General features: G+C 38.9%; 4 protein-coding genes across 5 annotated transcripts; 1 reads left to right on the forward strand and 3 right to left on the reverse strand.

The window, feature by feature from the left end:
* Window positions 1–1,193: 1,193 nt before the first annotated feature.
* LOC130642341 (ubiquitin carboxyl-terminal hydrolase 2-like) lies at window positions 1,194–2,408 on the reverse strand. Its single transcript, XM_057449426.1, has one exon. The coding sequence runs from the start codon at window positions 2,406–2,408 to the stop codon at window positions 1,194–1,196; it is 1,215 nt and encodes a 404-aa protein (XP_057305409.1).
* A 21-nt stretch (window positions 2,409–2,429) lies between these two features.
* Window positions 2,430–5,456, reverse strand: LOC130642342 (uncharacterized). Its single transcript, XM_057449428.1, has one exon. It carries the CDS (start codon window positions 5,454–5,456, stop codon window positions 2,430–2,432), a length of 3,027 nt encoding a protein of 1,008 aa, XP_057305411.1.
* Window positions 5,457–6,558: 1,102 nt separating this feature from the next.
* On the reverse strand, window positions 6,559–7,929 carry LOC130642343 (ubiquitin carboxyl-terminal hydrolase 2-like). The gene has a single exon (XM_057449429.1). It carries the CDS (start codon window positions 7,927–7,929, stop codon window positions 6,559–6,561), a length of 1,371 nt encoding a protein of 456 aa, XP_057305412.1.
* Window positions 7,930–15,607: 7,678 nt separating this feature from the next.
* Window positions 15,608–20,664, forward strand: LOC130641912 (uncharacterized). Of its 2 annotated transcripts, none has more exons than XM_057448928.1 (2): window positions 15,608–16,286; window positions 16,518–20,664. In XM_057448928.1, the coding sequence occupies exon 2, from the start codon at window positions 17,144–17,146 to the stop codon at window positions 17,864–17,866; it is 723 nt and encodes a 240-aa protein (XP_057304911.1). In that variant the 5' UTR covers window positions 15,608–16,286; window positions 16,518–17,143; the 3' UTR covers window positions 17,867–20,664. The 2 variants fall into 2 exon arrangements, with proteins under 2 accessions (XP_057304911.1, XP_057304912.1); XM_057448929.1 differs by having other exon boundaries at window positions 15,628–16,286.
* The last annotated feature ends 3,234 nt before the right edge of the window (window positions 20,665–23,898 follow it).

Consider the following 23,898-nt stretch of genomic DNA (forward strand, 5'->3'; position numbering starts at 1 on the left):
GTCTGATATTTCCGATGACGAGTGGTCCGATTCGTCCGACGAAGATTGATTCCATTGATTGTACTTACTTTTTAGTTTATAGTGTTTTTATAAAGATTTTATAGCTTGTTCTTTTATATAAGTTTTATAATTTGCTCTTCTTCATTCTTCAAAATACACACGTGGTAGACAATATGAATTATTCCCGTATAGAATTAATTCTCGAGTTGCGTAGCTTGCAGTAGCATCAAAAAAGCGATTATGTTTTTCATCGTAAACACCCGGACTTGTGCTGTTTCATTTATGACTAAACAGACAAAAATATATTTAAAGGGTAAGTAAGACTAACGTACCTTAAAAAATAATATTTTCCAAATTGCCGACGCTTCACTCTCTCGCGTCGGCAAATTATTGCCGAGGAATTACTGCTGCAAATGTTTTTTCCGCTAATTTCGAGGGCTGATGAAAAAGGTTTACAATACAGCAAGCTGCACTGAAGTATCTTGTCTACAGGGACGGTGGATGTAAATAAAATTGGGATTAGGCTCCCAGAAGAAGGTGCTGAATACACTTTCTTGCTTATTACAAGCATGAGTACTGTCCAACTTGGACCTATAACTATTCACTGAGAAAATCTTAAAGAGAAAAAACAATCCTTCAATCACAAACAATACGACACAAGACAGATCTAACAACATAAACGGACTGGTTACAGAACAAACACAAATGGAAAAAATGTATATGTCAAAAATATATAATATAAAAAAAGAATTATATAAAACCCTCCTGTGCGCCAGAACTTGTGACTCTGGCTGTAGCTTTCCACATGTGTTACAGGGCCCCAACACTCAGCCTTACACAGGAGGTTGTCATGACAGGACCAGCCTGTACATATTTTGACTAAGGACAGCAGGGTTGTCAAGCCTGAAGACCAAGTTAGTAAACTTGAGCACCTTACTGAACTGGGGTAAAAAGTGGGGTCGTTATTCCCAAAGACAAGCTGAAAGCAAACCCCCTTGCTAAGCTTCTTTTAAGTTACCAGAGAAGAGTGAGCTGAACTCTTTACCCTCTGGGTATTGACGGCAAACTGGTTCGAATGAACTAGCTGGGGTAATATAAAACCGCTCGGATTTACATTTTCCTCCCCCATGACCCTGGAAGTACAGGTTTTATAAACGTAATGATAAATGTATAAGAAAGAAAGAAAAAGCGGATCAACAGCGAACGTAACAAAGAATATAACATGAATTGTTGTTGAGAATAGGTGGAGAGCATTTGCAAACCGCTCTATCATTGCAGTGGTACCAAGAATTTGTGGCAGGATCCTTAACATAAGCCCAATAATGACCTGCGGTTAATGTACCGGAGTGATTAATTGTTGCTAACAATGAGTAGTTCTGATTAAACATTGTGTCCGTATCACTGACGAGAGGTAGTTGCAGGAGAGAGTCACGTAAAGAAACACATTCAACAACTCTGTTGTCTTTTACCAGATGTTCACCATGTTTTAAAAACCTTTTAAGATGCAGGAATAAGATTTCACTACTCCTGCTGATTTGCGTTTCTCTAGTACTCTCTCTATGTGCAAAGCATTGCGGACAAAACCACTTGTTTCCATCAGTTAGAATTTCCGGTTCTAAAAATTTGCTGACACAAGATTGGATTTTAGATGTCATTGGCAGTGTTAAAATGTCCTGCATTTCGACATTTACCGAGGTGCACAGGCAGGTGTTACAGCTTACGGACATTGAGATTTCAGTTGAGATTTTATCTGCAGCAATCGGGGAAAATCCCTTAAGGGCGTCCAAAACCACAAACAAAATCTCTGCTACATCTTGCTGAGTATTAAATTGGAAGTCCAGTTTCCCATCAGAGTGCATTTGACGTTCAAGGGCCCAGAGAAAATTCGAAGGGTCAACAGGTGACAATGATTGCTTCAGCTTCGCCATGTTAAGCGAAATAGACCTCGCAATAGGTGATAAATGAAACGATTCTGACCCACTCTGGCACCAGAGTGTTGGAATGGTACTTAATACTTGCAAAATGGCGTTGGCGTAACAACTGTTGCCTTTGTTTAAAAAACCGATGTTTTTATAGACACTAATTGGTTGAGTGTCATTTTTATTTTGGCTAACCTTTTTAGATGGCCCCTTTCGGCGAGATGAAACACCCTTGGTCTCCACAATGGGCAAAGCCTGCTTGGATTTGGGTAATTGCATTAAGGAGTCAGTTGACCAAACATTGGATTCACGTGCCAGCCAGATACAAAAAGAAGACCTCATACTGATTTTACCGAGATCATTTGCAGTGGAATAAGCAAGTTTGTTGGTGAAACCCATTCTTTTTAAACAGGCAGTGGTGGTTCTTGCACAATATCCTCTTGCTCCTACTTCCACTGCGAAGAAATCAACTTGCCAGTCATTAACCATAATCACATTCATTAAACAGGATTATTTGGCAACTTTGGTGGAGTGCCAAGCATTCATGTTTTCCTCACATGGGCAAGTGAGTTCTACAATAATAACGCGCTTAAGGTCATTTGAATATAACACAAGGTCCGGTTTAAGCTCAGAAATGGCAATATGGCTAGGAAACACATAGTTCGAGTGTGTGTCAGCAACAATCTTCCAATCTTTGGTAAGGTGCAGTATACCTGACACTTTAGATTTTGTATGTGCCTTTGAACCGGCTCTCAGAAAGGTTATTTTTTGACAATTTTTAGGAGGTTCAGAAGGAAGCTCAAAAATGAACTTTTTCAAAGTTTCTACCAAATGGGTAAGTACAGAATCGTGTCTAAAGGTATATCTACCCTGGGAAAGAGCAGTTTTACAAGCACCAAGAATGTGAGCAGAAGTGCAAATTTCTTTGTGACATAGGAAACATGATGGTTCTGTATTTATTTTCCACCTCCTTAGGTTACTTGGTGATGGCAGAACATCGTAAGTGGATTGCAGGCAGAAAGATAAGAGATTAGGAGGAGTTGCTAGGATGTTCTTCCATGAAAGATCAAACTTTACGTAGTTCTCCCATCTTGTCCATTGGCCCTGCACCTGAAGTTGCAGTGCCTTAGATAGATAGCTTTCCTCGTCAATCTCAGCCGATGTTTTTGCGATTAACTTTCTGTACTTGTGAGTGGTTTGTGGTGGTATTACTTCCACTTTACAAATGCCAAGACCGGTTCGTCCACGCTGTACAGGACCCCTTATGGTCTTGTACTTTAATTCACCCTCAGCTATGTTAACTGCATTGCTCACCTTCCAAGAACCTGCCTTTAAAGATGGATCGAGTGTTGACAGAATCGGATCTTTGGAGTGACGCAAAAGTAGGTGGCCGCTAATCTTTGCGGATTTTAAAATAGAAGTGAGGCTCTTAATGGGCAGAGGGCAAGGAGAGGAGCCAGCATATAGGGAAATGTTTGTGATGGAACGGTGTAAGTTCAGCCATTTTCGTATGAACACTGAAACCTTTTGCTCTAGGCGCCCAGCAACAGACATCGAGACCTCGTATATTAACAGTGGCCACTGAATTCGCGGGATCAAAAGATGTTGCAAGATCCAAAGTTTTTGCGCTCCAGTGTATAAGGACTTATTAATGACACCAAGCCCTTCTATCAGCTTTTCCTCCAATTCGTTGATGGACTTCCTGTCTGAGATAGAACAATCAATAATCCGGCCTAAAAATCGCACTGGCGAGGCATGAATAGATGGGATATACTGTGAGAAATCAATGTCGTTTTCAGGGCTACTTACACTAAAAGGGGTGCTATTGATAGATCTTCCCTTGATGATCACAAAACTACGGGATTTTTCAGCGCGAAATGTCATATTGGCCCAACTTAGAGCTGTGGTGCACCTGTTAAGGAGTACTTGTGTTCCAGCAACAGAAGAAGACATGTTTATGTCGTCCATAAAAGCCCTTATTAAAGGTAAGGATACTCTGTTAGAGGTGATGTAGCATGACACAGATGTTGCCAGCGTATACTCCAAAATAACATTTATGCCTGATAAAAACAAGACGATAGACAGGGTGCAGCCAGCGAAGATGCCCCTGAAGTGCTGGTGCCAATTGCTTGGAGCAGATTTGGAGAATGATTTGCTGTACAGCCCAGAATAGTAACCCTTTACAATGGCAATCCAACTAGGAGATATACCATACCTTTCCAAAGCAAAAAAGATTAATCTGTGCGGTATTGAGGGATACGCACTTGCGATATCCAACCAAATGGTGGCAAGATCAGTTCTTGCAGAGCGTGCATCTTTTAAAGCTGCCCAGATTGACGACATGTGTTCCCAACAGCCAGGAACATTCGCCATGCACCCCTTTTGAACAGACGTGTTAATAAACTTATTGTTATGGATGACATGTGTTTCTAGTCGCCTTGAAAAAATACTAAAAAATAATTTTCCTTCGACATTTAGGAGGGCTATAGGTCGAAAATCTTTTAGGTTAGATGGTACAGGAGTTTTGGATTTGGGAATGTAAATTTCTTTGGCATGACGCCATTGAAGAGGCACAACACAATTTTTTAAACAACACTTAAATACATTAAACAAGAAGGATGAAATTTTCGTACATTTTTTGTACACTTTGTAAGATATGCCATTTAGCCCAGGAGCAGAGGCGTTCCTACGCGTATATAAAACACTTGCGAAATCAGAAAATTTGAAAGATGTGGCTGAGAAAGCTTTCTTGATCTGCGGAGGTGGTGGAAGACCTGGAAGAAGGGGAAGAGAAGAGTCGTGAAAATTATCAGATAAGCTAGATAATTTATGGTTGTCCAGAACAGACTGTTCAACACAAAGACGAATATCTGATTTAGGGTTAAGCAGGTCCTTTCCTGCTTTGTAGGGATCATTCCTAAAAACCTTTTGGGCGTTCTTAAAGCTCCACTTTCTTCTTCTTCGTTTCTCACCTCGACGCATCACCCTTATTTTTATTCGAACTTGTTGCAACAGTTCTTGCAAGGCAGTTAGTTCCTCCTTGATGGTTGATGAGGCAATGTGCGCTAACAGAACATTTTTCTCCTTAACCAGATTAATGGAACGTATTGTACGCCTGTTAATACTGGCAATGTTTTTTGTTTTATTTGAGGAGCGGCAACCAAATATTTTTGAAGCCTCTTCGTAAATTAAAGTTTCAAGTGTTTTAACTTTCTCAGAAATGGATAGATTGGTACAAGCCTTTAGCTTGCTATGCACAGCACTGTCTAAGTCACTCCAACGCTTATCATTCATCTTACCCCATAGAATGGGGGCTTTCTCATCGAGGTTCTGAAGTTTGTTTTTTTCCGTGTGACACAATTTACTTTTGTGGGATGAAACCGAAGTAGAGATTGTGATCTTAAGCTTTTCAGCACCACTGAGAGAACAAACATCCTCCAAAACAACTTTACAGCTTTTCATCAAGTGCTTTTGGAGTACTGTATCATTTTGTTTATTGCAATGATTCTTTTCGAAGTTGGGTATAAAAGAAGTCATAACTATAGGGGTTGATTATGCACAGGATAAGATTGTCAGCCCTGCGTTGCCTGGCGCACAGGGTAAGGCTATAGTTTTCACAGCGGCACCAAGACTGTGAGGATTCGCTAGCGACTAATTAACCCATTAGCCATTCATCCGTTGACGCGTACCGTGGATTAGGGTCCGGTTATAATAAAATCAAAATCAGTATACACAATCGAGTCCTTTAAAACGGTCATGTCGATCCAGTTGCAAACAGTTTACCGGTCTTTCCCAGTGTCACTAGTCTCTCCCAGTGTCCCTAGTCTTTCCCAGTGTCACTAGTCTTTCCCAGTGTCAGGTTGAAACCATTGCGGTCAACAATAAGATGAAAAAGGTTTACAATACAGCAAGCTGCACTGAAGTATCTTGTCTACAGGGACGGTGGATGTAAATAAAATTGGGATTAGGCTCCCAGAAGAAGGTGCTGAATACACTTTCTTGCTTATTACAAGCATGAGTACTGTCCAACTTGGACCTATAACTATTCACTGAGAAAATCTTAAAGAGAAAAAACAATCCTTCAATCACAAACAATACGACACAAGACAGATCTAACAACATAAACGGACTGGTTACAGAACAAACACAAATGGAAAAAATGTATATGTCAAAAATATATAATATAAAAAAAAGAATTATATAAAACCCTCCTGTGCGCCAGAACTTGTGACTCTGGCTGTAGCTTTCCACATGTGTTACAGGGCCCCAACACTCAGCCTTACACAGGAGGTTGTCATGACAGGACCAGCCTGTACATATTTTGACTAAGGACAGCAGGGTTGTCAAGCCTGAAGACCAAGTTAGTAAACTTGAGCACCTTACTGAACTGGGGTAAAAAGTGGGATCGTTACACCCAAAGACAAGCTGAAAGCAAACCCCCTTGCTAAGCTTCTTTTAAGTTACCAGAGAAGAGTGAGCTGAACTCTTTACCCTCTGGGTATTGACGGCAAACTGGTTCGAATGAACTAGCTGGGGTAATATAAAACCGCTCGGATTTACATTTTCCTCCCCCATGACCCTGGAAGTACAGGTTTTATAAACGTAATGATAAATGTATAAGAAAGAAAAAAAAAGCGGATCAACAGCGAACGTAACAAAGAATATAACATGAATTGTTGTTGAGAATAGGTGGAGAGCATTTGCAAACCGCTCTATCATTGCAGTGGTACCAAGAATTTGTGGCAGGATCCTTAACATAAGCCCAATAATGACCTGCGGTTAATGTACCGGAGTGATTAATTGTTGCTAACAATGAGTAGTTCTGATTAAACATTGTGTCCGTATCACTGACGAGAGGTAGTTGCAGGAGAGAGTCACGTAAAGAAACACATTCAACAACTCTGTTGTCTTTTACCAGATGTTCACCATGTTTTAAAAACCTTTTAAGATGCAGGAATAAGATTTCACTACTCCTGCTGATTTGCGTTTCTCTAGTACTCTCTCTATGTGCAAAGCATTGCGGACAAAACCACTTGTTTCCATCAGTTAGAATTTCCGGTTCTAAAAATTTGCTGACACAAGATTGGATTTTAGATGTCATTGGCAGTGTTAAAATGTCCTGCATTTCGACATTTACCGAGGTGCACAGGCAGGTGTTACAGCTTACGGACATTGAGATTTCAGTTGAGATTTTATCTGCAGCAATCGGGGAAAATCCCTTAAGGGCGTCCAAAACCACAAACAAAATCTCTGCTACATCTTGCTGAGTATTAAATTGGAAGTCCAGTTTCCCATCAGAGTGCATTTGACGTTCAAGGGCCCAGAGAAAATTCGAAGGGTCAACAGGTGACAATGATTGCTTCAGCTTCGCCATGTTAAGCGAAATAGACCTCGCAATAGGTGATAAATGAAACGATTCTGACCCACTCTGGCACCAGAGTGTTGGAATGGTACTTAATACTTGCAAAATGGCGTTGGCGTAACAACTGTTGCCTTTGTTTAAAAAGCCGATGTTTTTATAGACACTAATTGGTTGAGTGTCATTTTTATTTTGGCTAACCTTTTTAGATGGCCCCTTTCGGCGAGATGAAACACCCTTGGTCTCCACAATGGGCAAAGCCTGCTTGGATTTGGGTAATTGCATTAAGGAGTCAGTTGACCAAACATTGGATTCACGTGCCAGCCAGATACAAAAAGAAGACCTCATACTGATTTTACCGAGATCATTTGCAGTGGAATAAGCAAGTTTGTTGGTGAAACCCATTCTTTTTAAACAGGCAGTGGTGGTTCTTGCACAATATCCTCTTGCTCCTACTTCCACTGCGAAGAAATCAACTTGCCAGCCATTAACCATAATCACATTCATTAAACAGGAATATTTGGCAACTTTTGTGGAGTGCCAAGCATACATCAAAGTATGTTGTGAGTTTAAACTAATTAGTCGACACAATCTATAAATGTAAGCAAGCGATAGACAATAACCTTTAACAATGTGCATAAATCCTCTCATGGTTCATGTACCCATGTGAAGTGACACAGTCTTATCACACCTCTGTGAGCACGTGGAGCGCCACCAACCACTATCAATCAATTGTTATTGTGTACACGACACGTATAATTTACAGATTCTTAAAATAATATTATTATTATATTTAATATTTTGTTTAACAACAAATCGAGAGAAATGTGGATTTCAATGGCGTCAGAACTGGTAACTCTGACCGTAACCTTAAACATGTTTTATGGTATGTCAACACTCAGCCTTACCATTGAATTCCACACAAAAATTATTAACTAGCTTCAGCGGGACCGTTAACCCCGCAGGTAAACAAAGTTACCCACCCTGTTGTAATGAATACACTGATCCTTAAATTTTACACGAAGTGCTTTGCATTAGTTCCAAACTTCCCTTAAAAATTATTTCTTCCGTAACTCTTATACAAAACTTTTAGCACTGGCTTTTTAGTCGCTCCTTGTTGAAACATTTTTTTCATTAAGAAATTTGCACACAGATTAAAATCAGTGGTCTCCGATGCAGTTCTGTCAATTCTTAATATCTCTGCACCAATTGTGGAGTCGTCACTCTCCAAAGACAATAACTAGTATGATCAAACCCCCTTGCTTAATTAATTTTTTATTTATGTTTGACTGGGGTAATAAGTGGAGTCGTCACTCTCCAAAGACAAGATCTGAGTGTAGTCAAGTCCCCCTATCAAGGTGCCTGTCCCGGCCTTGTTGTTCCCTTGTTTTTACCTACCCTTCTCACGCCTTTTCTGGTGTCTGCCTATTATGCCCTTGCCTGTGTCTCTCATGCCTTGCTGATTTTTTTTTCATGTTTCCTTGCCATCGCAAGGGGCCACATCCATACTCACAATGCCACGACAGTACCTCTCAAAGTGCAATGGACGTTTCTTTCGTGACAATTCGAAAATACGTTTTTGCCCACTACAATCAACGAGCGATGAAGAGTTGGACTTCACTCTGAAGACACGTAAATAAAGTGTGTTCTTCACGTTAACGTTGATCTTCACAAAACTCGCGTTCGTGAGCAAAACAGATGCGAAAAATATCTTTGATTTTCCGTTAACTTTTTTTAATAATAGAAAATTAAAGAATGAAAATTACAAAGTGGAAAAAAAAATAATAATAATAATAATAATAATAATAATAATAATAATAATAATAATAATAATAATAATAATAATAATAATAATAATAATAATAAAAAATAATAAAAAAATAAGAATAGTCAAACCCCCTTTCTGACATTAGCCGGAGGTTGTGGTGCTGACTGCAATTTACCTAACCTCTTCAAGGAAAAGGACGTAAGGTTGTACACCATTAAGTAAGCTTTGTTTGCAAGGGACCACTGCTCTGTCGTTGCAATGAAACCACTTACCATGCACTTGGTTATAAGCAAAGTAGTGTAATGGCCATTGTTCAAATTTCCGGAGTGGTTAATTACAGCCCTTAAGTTGTAGTGCTTGCGAGAAGAGACTTCACTGTCTACAGTGCTAGGTATAGAAACAGTGCCCGAGTAAGATGTGACAGGGGAACAAAACTTAGACACAAGACCTTTGTTATAGGCAAAGCGCTTTAATTGCAGAACCAAAATTGGACTGCACTCTGCGACCTCTTTTTCAACTGTTGCAGTTTGGTAACTATTGCAGTAGTGACAGAAGTACGAGTTGACACCTGACAATTCTTCGCTCTCCAAAAAGTTATCTATTGAAGATTGTACAGTCGATTTCAAGGGCAGTTGAAGAAATGGACTTACTTGCTCTGCTAATTTTATTGCAAGCGCGGCAAGTAGTGCAGATTTTCACACGAGTGTTGAATAATCTACCAAAGAAAGGAAATGCTAAGGACAACTCTGGTATGAGATACTAAAGAATCTCTAGGGCATCTTGCTGAGAGAACGGATTAAAAGCAGCACCCCTTGTATTAGAAACATGGCCTGTTAACGATTTAGAAATGAAGAAGTGTTCACTGGAACCTTGGAGGAGGATAGTTTGCGTAGAATACTTACAAAACTTTTAGCTATATTGGAATCATTTGCAGAGATGGCTGTGGCGACTGCGGGTAACACATAAAAACATTGCAAGATGGAATTGATGTAACATGTGTTGCCCAAATTTAGCAAGCCGCTGTTGCTGCCTAATGATTCTTGTGCAGGCAAGGTAGTGGAGCTTTTTGTTACTCCCTGGGGATTCGTGTCCTTAAAGCTAGTGGTCGAAGTTGCTTGTGACTTGGATGATTTCTTTGAAACAGTTAGCATCAATTGAGCGGTACGCTGTGGATCTGTGGTTTAATTGTAGAGGTTACACCCTCTAGAGATCTATATTCAGTGCAAGATCTCCCTTTTTACGAGGATAGTCTGACTTTAATCAAGGGCAGGTAGGTTTCGACCCATATTTCTGAACCTAAGTACCCTGGATGTCTAGCTGGGTCACTTCGAAGAGGTCTGCGGACGGTCATCAGCAGAAACTAGACATCCCTATCTTCCTAAAGTAAACTCTGCCTACTTTCTGTTCAACTGTGCTATTCTTTGTTTTTAACTCAGGTAATAAGTGGAGTCGTTACTCTCCAAAGACAAGATCATGTGTCATTAAACCCCCTGCTAATATTAGCAATTCATCAGCCATCAATAGAACAGAAGACGACAACTTTGAAGGTTCCAATCAGGAGGAAAATGTTCGCGCTCTATGCCATTAATAACCACTCAATATTAAAATAGTACAAGCACAATAAATAAGACCAGTGTAGTCAAACCCCTTTGCTGACATAATTTTTATTTTGTTTTTTGTTTTTTCTTTTTGACTGGGGTAATAAGTGGAGTCGTCACTCTCCAAAGACAAGACTACAAAAAAAAATAATTATAAAAAAATAAAATTAAAAAATAAGAATAGTCAAACCACCTTGCTGACATAAGCCGGAAGTTGTGGTGCTCACTGCAATCTACCTAAGCTCTTCAAGAAAAAGCATGTAAGGTTGTACACCATTAAGCAAGCTTTGTTTGCAAGGGACCACTGCTCTGTCGTTGCAATGAAACCACTTACCATGCACTTGGTTATAACAGTAGTGTAATGGCCATTGTTCAAATTTCCAGAGTGGTTAATTACAGCCCTTAAGTTGTAGTGTTTGATAAAGTTTCTTCCCGTAAATTATTTAAGTGGCTCATTCATAAATTTGCATGAATTTGTGAATATACCAGGCATGCTCGATATTTTACTATTTCCTGAAAGCACCTTTGATGTGACTACTGAAAATAATGCGACTACTGAAAATGATGCTCTGGACAACAATATGCAAAATACTTCCCAGCCACGACTGAGTCGAAAAGGAAATTTCTTGAAATTGTAGACAAGGTTGCAGATTTTATTAAACAACATGGTTTCGCTCCACAAGCAAGACGTTGTACCAAAACTGGTTTTACTTCCGGTGCCTCAATAGAACAAATTCGAAAACATTTGTATTATAGGTTTCCGGCAGTCAAAACGCACAAAATCTCCCATTCGACAATAAGGTATTTGTTTGAATCCTCCAACAAAGGATTCTGCGCCGGTCAATGATACAAAGGGTTGATTCAGGCGGGAGTTGGCACAAAAGGTCAACTCTTACAGAGAGCTACATATAGAGAGAAAATAATTTACAAAGAGGTGGCAAGCCACCGCAATGATGAACTCAACCTGTTAGGTCTTTGGAAATAAGCTAGAGGTTGTACTCCTCTAGAAAAAAATACCTCTAAAAGCACAATTCTCCCTTTTTACAAGGAATTAATTAAAAAATATATAAAAAAAATAAAAAGGACACAACACATTTGAAAAGATGAACAGAACTTTAACCAAGGGCAGGTAGGTTTCGACCCATATTTCTGAACCTAAGTACCCTGGATGTCTAGCTGGGTCACCTCGAAGCGGTCCGCGGACGGTGAGGAGAGAAATGGCTACACTCTTTAGTGATTCCATCAAACTGATTTTAATGGACGATATGGCGAAGGTCGGTCCACCTGCAGTTTCAAGATACCATCAAATCCGTAAAACGGTAACAGCAATTTTAGCGACCACGACTTTCTGTGCCAGGATACCTTTTAAATATTTCGAGCTTAATTCGTCTTCGCAATTTGAAACTGAAGACGAAGAATTTGACGAATTGATTTCAGCCAGCGTCTACTCAGGGCAAATCGTGCAATCCTCGGGGCTTTAAAGGGACGATTTTCAAGATGAAACGCCTCCCTTTACTTTAGTCACCCGTATTTGTGATCAATTGAAATTACATTTGAACGCAGAAGTAAGTGTTGAAAAGTGTAGCAAAGTACTTATGGAAGAATTAAGGAAAAGAGACCAAGACGTATCTGCAAAATGCTTAGAGGGTAGGTATACCGAATTTCTGGGTTGAGCAATAATTTTTTTTATTCTTTATTTCTTTCTTTTTCTTTATTTTAAGGTGAAAATGATACCAGTGTAGAGGCTCACCTTCGACAGTCATCCCATCGACACAAAGGTAGTGCTGTGCAGAAAGGATAACCTTCTTTGCGACGACTACGACAACGTAAAGAGACTACGGCAATGTAAATAATTTTCCTAAAAAACCCACTTAACAAAATTTACGAATACTCAGATTTACAGAAAGAGTACATGGCGATGTTTTAACACTGTGACAAGCATGCAAACGAAATATTATTCCGGAAATGCAATGATTGGTTCTGTTGTGCAGATTGGAGAAGCAATGGCATGAAGGAATTTTTGAAGAAACACGTCTTCCTTTTTTCCCCTCTAAAAAACACTGACTCGAGTAGTTATGTGACGTTTTTACAACAATGTTTGTCGGCAAAACGGGACTATGGTGATGCGAATCAGCCATCAGTTGAGGAAAAGAACCTTGGAAATTGTCATTCCTGTCCAAATAAGTCAATATTTGTTTTTTGAAATAAGCAAATACGAATTAGAGATTTTCATGTTCTATGTTTGTACAAACATATTTTTCAAAATAATTTCATAATTTACTATATCCAGCTATTATTTTACACCAGGCAGAACTGTCCGCATTTGAATGTATTTCATGCGACCTTCCGAAGTCTGCCTTCGTTAAATCGTCATAAAAAGTCTGCATGTATACTCTGCTATTTTATTTCTATTTCAAGAGAACTTTATTCATAATTTATAGTGGTCAAATCAAATCGAGTCAAATCATTTTTTTTATGCCTTCCTTATATTCAGGACATACACAACGGAATCGACGCAAAGAAACATCTGCCAAAACTAAAGCTCTGTTAAAGAAACGCCGAAGAACGATCAACGATATGTTGAGGGAACAGGAAGACGCTGGGAGTGAGAACAGTGACGAAGAAGATTCTTGCGTGTCAAAATCTTGTAAGATTAAAGATGGACATGGTGAAGACATATCTTGGGTCTTCTGCGACTCATCCACACGATGGTTCCACACATCATGTGTCGCCTTGGAGAATTCAACAGCGGGTGAATTGGCAAGAATCAACTTTAAATGCAAGGAATGTTGTTCTAAGAGGAAATAAAGTTAAAATGACAGTAAAGCGAAAACCAAATATTGTCATCCTATTTTCGTAGCTTTTCATACTTTTGGTAAAAGCTGTTACTACTACTAATAAACTTACTGTATGTTCTATAACGGGAAAAGTCCGTAACGACAGAATGGGGGCAATAAATCTCTTTAATAATAGCCATACTTTGTCCCGTGGCGGTAACTCGAAATGCGATATATAATGGACAGGCGACTCCGTGGATTTTCCACGGGTTAATGGCTAGTCTCTCTATAATAATAGTCATATGCGTTTGTCTGTCACGCACAATGGTACCACAAGTAACGAAATGCATGGCATGCGTTATAAAAAGAACAGGCGAACCCGTGGATTTTTCCATGGGCTACCGACTAGAGTCTTTATGAATAGCTGTTGTCTGTCTGTCTGTCCGTCTGTCACGAAAAATGGTAGCTTAGCTGCGCAAGTAGCGAGACGCACATAGTGCGGTATAAAAAGTGAAGGGACAGGCTATTTCGCCCTAACGGGACCACCAAAGGACTGCGCAAGAGACTTGTCATCTTTTTTATGGAAAAATAACTGCCACGAGTGGATGTTTCTCAGGGTGGGTGGGTGTCTTTCAAAAACACAGTCCATTGGACGTTTCTAGTGGCAATGTGAGTATGGATGAGGCCCCTAATGACTTTACCTTGGCAACGTCTCTGCAACCATTTCTATATTGACGACATAACTACTGACATGACAAAACTACTGTCCTTACATAAGAAAGTAGTTAGTTTCAGCCCGTAGCAGTTACAAAAAATTTCCCCAAACTTATTGGTCTTTTCATATGGTTTACATGATCGCCGCATTGGTTTTTGGCATTTGTTTAAGTTTTGCTACACGATTTTATGTTTTACTAAAGAACCAGCTATATGCCCTTGAAAGAGAATAGGAGTAAAAATAAGTTTAAACGAATCGTTTTTTTTTAGATTTTGAAGGCCCTTGATTCGCGAAAATAATCCACGCGAAATTATTTGAAATTTTACAATCGCGAAAATAAAAATTCGCGAAATCAAAGAAAAAAATCAAATCTTTGTACTTGATAATATTTTTACGTTTATCTTTCTCAGCAGAACATCGAAAATACTAACAAGTAGTCTACATCTTTCAAGTAGATTATAAATAAATCAAACTCAATCTATAATAATTGTATTATTCTTGTTCTTATTTTTGGCTGGACCTCCGTTCTTGTTAAAGAAGGACCGAATATCCTTTGATTTCGGTACGTTTGTTTGGTCAGTCGCTTTTCTCTTCTTCTTCTTCTTATTTCTCTGTTGATTGATATGTTGATTTGGATGGGCAATAACAACTGGTATTTGTTCAATAAATGATCCCATAATAATTTCTTCCTTCGGCTCACAATAAAGTTTGAGTACGAGTTCCTCATATCTTTTCAAAAGAAGATGTCCCAGGACACTAGCTGGCATTATTTCTTTGATGATGCATGGAATTTCCAAACCCCCCCTGGAATAACGGGGATCGTCGATAGTGTGCAGCTGTCAGTTCTGCTTCCACATTGGCACCTCTGTCCAACAGAAAGAAAATAATTTACAAAGAGGTGGCAAGCCACCACAATGATGAACTCAACCTGTTAGGTCATTGGAAATAAGCTAGAGGTTGTACTCCTCTAGAGAAAATGCCTCTAAAAGCACAATTCTCCCTTTTACAAGGATTTAATTAAAAAATATAAAAAAATAAAAATGTTGGCCGAGATATCTCCCTGACATCCCCATCAGCTTGTGATGTTTTGATTGCGAACATGTCAAAGACATTATTTTCTTCGAATAAACACGTTAACTTTTCTTCCTCAGATGGGCCCCAAACTGAAAACAACGAATAGCAGCTGAAAAAACGAAACTCTTGTTTGCACGAGCCATTTTGTCTTTGTTTTTGCAAGTGAAGTTTTTGCAAGTTAATATATTATTCTTGGATTAAAAGTAAACATTCGAAACTTGAAAGCGAACGTTCTATGGCTAGATGTGAACAGCGCCTAATAGAAGGAAACACTTGTCTATTTTTATAAAAGGAGCTTAAAGATTCGAATTCGAAATAAGGTGTTCCATTTCCAGATACGGATAGGACTTTAGGGATAAATATTTAAGTGTGTATGTACCCCTAAAATTCGAATTTGAAATAAAACGTTCTATTTGTAGATGTGAGGGGATGTGAGCAGCGCTTTAAAGAGAGAAAGACACAGGGTAGATAAAGCTTTACAAAGTAAAAACATTCAAATTTTCTACACAATAAACATTGGTTGTGTTTCGCTGTGAAAAGTGGAAATAAGGTGTCTCGTTTTGGTTCCAGCTTGAATCATGTCTATCCTTCAAAGTCTTGGTAAGATTAAAGAAATGAGAAACAGTGCTGTGGCTAAAGAAAAGCAAGCTAACTCGGATTTTACTGTTGGAAAATCAAATGAATCTTCAAAGAGGTTGCCATTAACAACCCAACAACAGCCATGTAACTCAGAGACAGGTATTGGTGTTTTGGATTTCGATGCAGTTTCAACGGCAGTAAGTGAAAACAACGTAAAGACTAAAAGAGAACGATATTAGAAGTACACAGACGAAGAGAGATTCAATATAGGAAAACATACAGCAGAATTCGGTGCAAAGAGCACATTAAGAAAGTTCAAGGGACGATTCCCAAATTTAAACGAGAGTACCACACGTTCAATGAGGGAGAAGTATGAGAAAGAGATAAGATTGGCAAATCTTCAAGGACGTGATCCAGAGATGAAGTTAAAATCCGAGCGGCGTGGACGACCTCTTCTACTTGGACCAATCGATATGTTAGTGCAGAATTATTTACGAGTGAGTACCTATTTGAATTTACATGGTATTTTTCTCAACGGGGACGATTTTTAGGCCATTTTTTTCAAGTGGGAGGAGTTCTGTGACACTTTTTTTTATAAGAATAACTTCCTTCTATATTAATATCAGGGCGAGATTTCGGAGTTAGAACAAAATCAAATTGACTAATAAACCTGACATTTTGTTCTATCTATTACTTTTCTATTGAAGCAAAGTTTAACTATTTTACAGGCTGTTCGAGCACGTGGTTGTGTGGTTTCGTTTACCATTGCAGAATCAGTTGCGATCGCTTTGATCAGAAAGCACCCGGAGCATAACTTGGATCACATCAAAGTAACTGGCTCATCTTTTGCACAAAGCATCCTACGTAGAATGAAGTTGGTGAGGCGGTTTGGAACCACTGGCAAAGTACAAATCTCAGAAGATCTTCGTCAGGAGCTCTCAAAGAGTTTTTGTATGGTATCGTAAGCAAAATCGAAAAGCATAAAATACCACTCAATGGTGCTGAACCTAGATCAAACTCCTTCAAAGTATGTTCCAACCTCGAATAAGACCATGGCTAAACAGGAATCGAAAACCGTACCAATTAAAGGGTCAACAGATAAACGATCTATAACGGCAACCTTTACAATCACACTGGAAGGACATTTCCTTCCTATTCAGCTGATTTACGCTGAGAAAACAAAGAAAAGCCTGCCTAGAGTTGATTTCCCAAAAAGCTTTAGTTTGAGTGCGAACCCCAAGCATTACAGCAATGAAACAGAATCAATTAGATCTTGGAGGATATCATAATACCTTACGTCAAAAAAGAAAGGAAGAAATTAGGTTTAAAGGAAGATCATTTCGCCCTCCTTTTCATGGATGTATTCAAAGGCCAAATGACACCCAAAGTGTTGAATGTTTTAAAAAACAATCACATCTTACTTCAAAGTGTGCCTGCGAATTTCACTCACCTCTTTCAACCCCTTGACGTCCAAGGTGGTCCTAACGGGTACGTCAAAAGAATGATGAAACAAAAATTTTTGAAATGGTACACTGCCAAGATCATGCAAGCTTTAGATGCGGGTAAGCCTCTTGCCGAAATAGAGGTGGACTTGAAGTTGTCGATCGTAAAGCCCCTACATGCCAAATGGATTATAGAGGTCTACAATCAAATGACCTCGGAAGAAGGAAAAAAGGTCTGTTTGAAAGGGTGGCAGGTGTCAGGTATTAAAGATGCAGGCGACCAAGGGTTATCTGAATTACCATCCCTGGATCCATTCGCAGATATAGATCACATGCTCGAGACTGGAATTGACGAAAGTGAAGCTCAAATCCAGTCAAATTCTCTCTTGGAAGGCTCAAAGTACATAAGTGAACCTGGAAGAGATGGAGAGGAGGAAAGCGATTGTGAGTATGTTGATGGGATGAAGTTGATGATGACGAAGGAGACGATCCTTTCATTGACGAGTCGGAGTTGGATGATGATGACGAAAATGAGGAATGAAGATCATAAGATTTTTTTTCATTTACTGTATTTAGGTAGACTTTCTAGAAAACATATTACGAGTTCAACTCTTCATTTTAATTATAAGCTCTAGTAACCTCCTAAAAGTACTTTCTTTGAAGTTTTTTGAAAGCTTTTAAGTGACTTTGTCTGCCTTTGTTCGATTAAAAAACACACATCTCTTTTCTAGTTACAATTTATATAGTCGCGAAATTAAATAAAAAAGGCCTAATTCGCGAAATTTAATCCACGCGAAATCTTTAATTTCTCGTCTCGAGAAAAGTAGTACACGCGAAAATTTATCCACTTAAGGTATTTTTCGTTATGTGTTTGAATAAACTTCACTGGAGGTTCACTAGCGAGGGTTGTGGAAGTTGCTATAAGCTCGACACAAGGAAAACCATAGAATTAGCAGGGCTAGAAAGCCTATAAAACCGATGGGATTTTCAATAAATCAACAGGACCCAACGATTTAGCAGGAGATTGACACAGTACAAGGAAGGGTTGGTGATAGCAATACTTGGAGTCATGGTATTGAAAGTAATAGAGTGGTATTTCAAAGTTGGATGCAGAAAAAAGCAGAATTATACATAGTTACTAAGATAATGTTCAAAGAGAAGAGATTTTAATTGGGCTTTAGACAAGGACCTAAAGTTTTTATTGGTTTTTAATTGCAGATTGTTGTCATGAGTGCATTTATGTGTGATTGAGTTTGAGCCATAATTAATGGTTTTGGGATATGGAATAGAAATATTTGTGAGGGCAGATCTGGTGCCATAGGAATGAAAACTGAAGATGGGTTGTGCAAAATCCTTAAATGCAGTAGGAAGCTTGTTATTGAAAAGGTCATGTAGAAGCAAGTTTAGAGTGGTTAAATAGTCAGATACTTTTAAGATGCTTGATTTTTTGTACAGTAGATTGGATGATTCACATTGATTTTTAAAATGTATTATTCTTAGGGCTTTATTTTGGAGAACATATATATTTTTTGTTTAAGCATGTTGTTACTCTGTGCCCACACTTGAAGTCCGTAAGTTAGATGCCATTGGAAGATTACATAATAGAAATTTATGAGAGTTTCTTGCGAGACAAAGTACCTCATTTTAGCTAATATACCGACGGCACAACTAAGCTTTGAAGTGACTGCATTCATATGTTTCTCATACTGTAAATGTTCACCTACAATCATGGCCAAAACCTTATGAAATTCTACACAATATTGACATAATCTAGCTAGCCCCCCTTCCCCCCAGCTACAAAGTTGATGTTGAAACAAGGCCAGCTGCTTATCTCAACTTTGTACATGGGGGAAAGGTAGATTTGACAGAAAATTCCAAAGGTTTTGGCCATGATTGTCTGCAAAATGTTACTGTGTTGACATATACTAATATCCTTAATAAAGAAGATGGGTTGCCCTGAAACATAAGTTTTACTTATTTTCGTGTGAGACAGGGAAGTGTGGGGTGCTTCTTAACCGGAATAGTTCTAAGTGAATAACACTCTAGTTCCTAGGCTTCTGTATATTGTAGGTAAACAAACGAATATACATGTACATAACAATGATATGAACTTTACTGTATAATACTATTTTCCTTTCTTTTACAGCTGAAAATAAAAATGACAACAAAAACAAGAAATCAACGTGAACCGATGCCACAGGCGGTATCTTTGGTTTTGCGGTACCTTCACCAAGAGAAGGGTGAAACGTTGGCCCACCTACAGACACTGTACCCACAGTACTCTCGAACAACAATTTACAGACACATGAAAAAACCTGTGGCAGCGATTCCTGCTGCTAACATAAACACAACGAAAAAGAATTGTGTTGGCCCACCGACAGAGACAAAAGAAAAATAGTTGCCTCACTATTGAAATTACGGGAGACCGAAGGAAATTTTTGCTCGACTGACATCCAGCATGAAGCGTGTATATCAACTAAAGACATATCAAATAGAACTGTTAGAAGGTATTTACACGAAATGGGATACACATATGCACAGTGTCGGCGTAAAGGACAATTGTCTAAAAAAGACTTGAGCGAACGGTTAAAGTTTGCTCGAAGATGTAAACGATTACCGTCTACTTTTTGGAAGGAGGGAATCGCATTTTATTTGGATGGTACATCGTGGGTACACAAAACTAATCCCAGTCAACATGCGCGCACCCTGCGTTCAAGGACATGGAGGAAACATGGTGAAAGTTGAAGTCGTCATTGCACTGCGAAAGGAAAAAAAGAAGGCGTTGGAGGCAAAGTAGCAAGATTCATGGTCACAATTTCTTATGGAGCTGGCACTATCAAATGCAATCACTACACAGGAAATGTAAATGCAGAAATGTGCGCAACCTTCATCCGTGAGCATTCTCCAAATATGTTCGCAAAATCGGCAAACCAAAGAGGTATGTTATTTTTGCAAGATGGGGATCCATCCCAAAACAGTGCCCTTGCACGTGCTGCAATGGATGATATAGGGTGTAGATTATTTAAGATACCTGCTCGATCCCCAGACTTGAATCCAATAGAAAATGTGTTTCACTTGGTCGGTAAGCAATTGAAAAAGGAGGCAATAGACACTGGCATCACAAAGGAAAGCTACGAACAGTTCTGCAGAAGAGTAAAACGTACCATTGTGAACTTTCCAGCTGACGTGATAAACCGTACAATTGAATCTATGCCGAAACGTCTGGATATGATAATCAAAAATAAAGGAATAAGAACAAAATATTAGCAGACACCCCTTGGATAAGACAAAAGTATGTTTGTTTTGTTTTGAAACTGCCCATTTAGAGTTTTCTTGTTGTTTTGGTGATGCTGTATTTGTGCATCAACTTCTGTTTTGTGCATACCATTTTATATCATGTTTATATAAGAACATAACATATATAACAAAACCAATACAGGATAAAATAGCTTTGTAAGTTTAACAGAAACGGTTCACTGGCGTGAACCGTCGTTATATAAAAAAAATAATATTTCTTTTATTATTATATTTTAACGGTTCACGGGCGTGAACCGTTCACATTACAATAACATATATAACAAAACCAATATAGGATAAAATAACTTTGTAAGTTTAACAGAAACGGTGTGAACCGTTGTTATATAAAAAAATAATATTTCTTTTATTATTATATTTTGACGGTTCACGGGCGTGAACCGTTCACATTACAATGTCAACCGAGAATCAGGTTTGCAAAGCAACAGGGACAAGGTTTGATTTCTTTTGGGTTTATAATAGGCTTGACAAATTCAAAATACCTCCAACGTGTATCCATCATACCTGTCTCAATATCATTCACAACACCACCATCATATTTGCGAATTCGCATACTGGAGGTAGCCAATATCGGTGTTTTTCTGGTCCACAAGATGTCTTCTGCAAAGTGTGTCTTTGGTGCCGGCAAATGTACTGGAAGGCCTTCAAGCAAATTTAAAAAATCAGACCTTGGCATTAACTTCTCGGTCCACCTAAAATCGTTAAGAAAAATTAATTCCGCGCTTTCTGCTCCCACCCAGGCAAATGTCCCTGTTGCTGGCGAAACGAAACATTTGAATATTTCTGTGATTGGTGGTAACAGGAATGTTTTTCCACAATTGGATGGACCTACGATTATCACGTTGTTGTTTTTTTTACGACCGTGTTGTATTGCATTTTTTATTGCTGTTTTGAAATGTTCAATGTCTATGTTAGTTTCATGTAGAGTTTCTATAGCGTGAATACTCCACTGCCCGTAGCAAACACACTGATTCTCTGTCGCCTTTTAAGTATTTCCATGTTTGTTTGCTTCAAACGTTCACTTTCCTTTGTTGAATCTTCGATCCGCCATGCCGTTATAATTAATTTAGCCCTCCGTTTGTCTGAAATTTTTAGTACGTACTCTAACAGGTCAGTTTTCCCCTCCTCCTTTTGTGAATGAGCCAACACAAATAGTTCGCGTTCGTTATGAATATTGTTTTCTAGTATTATGTCGTGAGGTGAGTTTGCGAGCATAGGATGGCCCTCTGAAGAAACATAATCTAAGTCCTCTTTAGTTACATTACTATACGCGTCATAATAATTTGTGTGAAACTCTTGAAAATTGCAAACAATCTCTTGATTACGAATAACCTGCTCCCGAACCATTTTCCATCGCTTCACCCTTTTCAGTTTCAAGGCGAGATGATAGTGTACAGCATCATCATTTTTATGTTTTTCACAGGAACACACCCACTGTTTGACAAGATCCGTGCCAAACACATCAACAAAATGCCTGCGAATTTCTCTCTGCTATCCACTTTTGCGGGATCTGCATGGCTATACGTAATCAAGTAAACACTCCGTTGGTCTGAGGACAAGGACATTTTTCTTCTGTTTTGTTGTTTATAGCTGTATGTAGAATGTAATTTATATATTTCTGGTACTGTACATATTTTCAGCAAAATCTGTTACCTAGTACCTTTTAACGTGTTAAAGACACAAATTAAGCAGTGAAAGACCCCCTAGTAGCTTTAAACACATGCACCAACACAGCTTAATCACCATGATACCTTCTACAGCCTTAGACTTTGGTTTGTTTACATTTTTCATCAGAATGAGGCTAGGAATCAAAAAATAGCACGAGAATGAGGCTAGTAATCAAAAACGGTATTGCTATATTTTAGGCCAATTCTTGTTTTTTCTGCACTGCAGACAATCATGGCCAAAACCTTATGAAATTCTACACAATATTGACATAATCTAGCTAGCCCCCCTTCCCCCCAGCTACAAAGTTGATGTTGAAACAAGGCCAGCTGCTTATCTCAACTTTGTACATGGGGGAAAGGTAGATTTGACAGAAAATTCCAAAGGTTTTGGCCATGATTGTCTGCAAAATGTTACTGTGTTGACATATACTAATATCCTTAATAAAGAAGATGGGTTGCCCTGAAACATAAGTTTTACTTATTTTCGTGTGAGACAGGGAAGTGTGGGGTGCTTCTTAACCGGAATAGTTCTAAGTGAATAACACTCTAGTTCCTAGGCTTCTGTATATTGTAGGTAAACAAACGAATATACATGTACATAACAATGATATGAACTTTACTGTATAATACTATTTTCCTTTCTTTTACAGCTGAAAATAAAAATGACAACAAAAACAAGAAATCAACGTGAACCGATGCCACAGGCGGTATCTTTGGTTTTGCGGTACCTTCACCAAGAGAAGGGTGAAACGTTGGCCCACCTACAGACACTGTACCCACAGTACTCTCGAACAACAATTTACAGACACATGAAAAAACCTGTGGCAGCGATTCCTGCTGCTAACATAAACACAACGAAAAAGAATTGTGTTGGCCCACCGACAGAGACAAAAGAAAAATAGTTGCTTCACTATTGAAATTACGGGAGACCGAAGGAAATTTTTGCTCGACTGACATCCAGCATGAAGCGTGTATATCAACTAAAGACATATCAAATAGAACTGTTAGAAGGTATTTACACGAAATGGGATACACATATGCACAGTGTCGGCGTAAAGGACAATTGTCTAAAAAAGACTTGAGCGAACGGTTAAAGTTTGCTCGAAGATGTAAACGATTACCGTCTACTTTTTGGAAGGAGGGAATCGCATTTTATTTGGATGGTACATCGTGGGTACACAAAACTAATCCCAGTCAACATGCGCGCACCCTGCGTTCAAGGACATGGAGGAAACATGGTGAAAGTTGAAGTCGTCATTGCACTGCGAAAGGAAAAAAAGAAGGCGTTGGAGGCAAAGTAGCAAGATTCATGGTCGCAATTTCTTATGGAGCTGGCACTATCAAATGCAATCACTACACAGGAAATGTAAATGCAGAAATGTGCGCAACCTTCATCCGTGAGCATTCTCCAAATATGTTCGCAAAATCGGCAAACCAAAGAGGTATGTTATTTTTGCAAGATGGGGATCCATCCCAAAACAGTGCCCTTGCACGTGCTGCAATGGATGATATAGGGTGTAGATTATTTAAGATACCTGCTCGATCCCCAGACTTGAATCCAATAGAAAATGTGTTTCACTTGGTCGGTAAGCAATTGAAAAAGGAGGCAATAGACACTGGCATCACAAAGGAAAGCTACGAACAGTTCTGCAGAAGAGTAAAACGTACCATTGTGAACTTTCCAG

Source organism: Hydractinia symbiolongicarpus, chromosome 4 (genome assembly GCF_029227915.1).
Source record: "Hydractinia symbiolongicarpus strain clone_291-10 chromosome 4, HSymV2.1, whole genome shotgun sequence".
In the NCBI taxonomy this organism is placed as follows: Eukaryota; Metazoa; Cnidaria; class Hydrozoa; order Anthoathecata; family Hydractiniidae; genus Hydractinia; species Hydractinia symbiolongicarpus.

What these genes read in the sequence shown, in the direction of transcription:
- LOC130642341 (XM_057449426.1), bottom strand. Translation starts at nt 2,408, where the DNA reads ATGGTTAATGACTGGCAAGTTGATTTCTTCGCAGTGGAAGTAGGAGCA.
- LOC130642342 (XM_057449428.1), bottom strand. Translation starts at nt 5,456, where the DNA reads ATGACTTCTTTTATACCCAACTTCGAAAAGAATCATTGCAATAAACAA.
- LOC130642343 (XM_057449429.1), bottom strand. Translation starts at nt 7,929, where the DNA reads ATGAGAGGATTTATGCACATTGTTAAAGGTTATTGTCTATCGCTTGCT.
- LOC130641912 (XM_057448928.1), top strand. Translation starts at nt 17,144, where the DNA reads ATGGATGTATTCAAAGGCCAAATGACACCCAAAGTGTTGAATGTTTTA.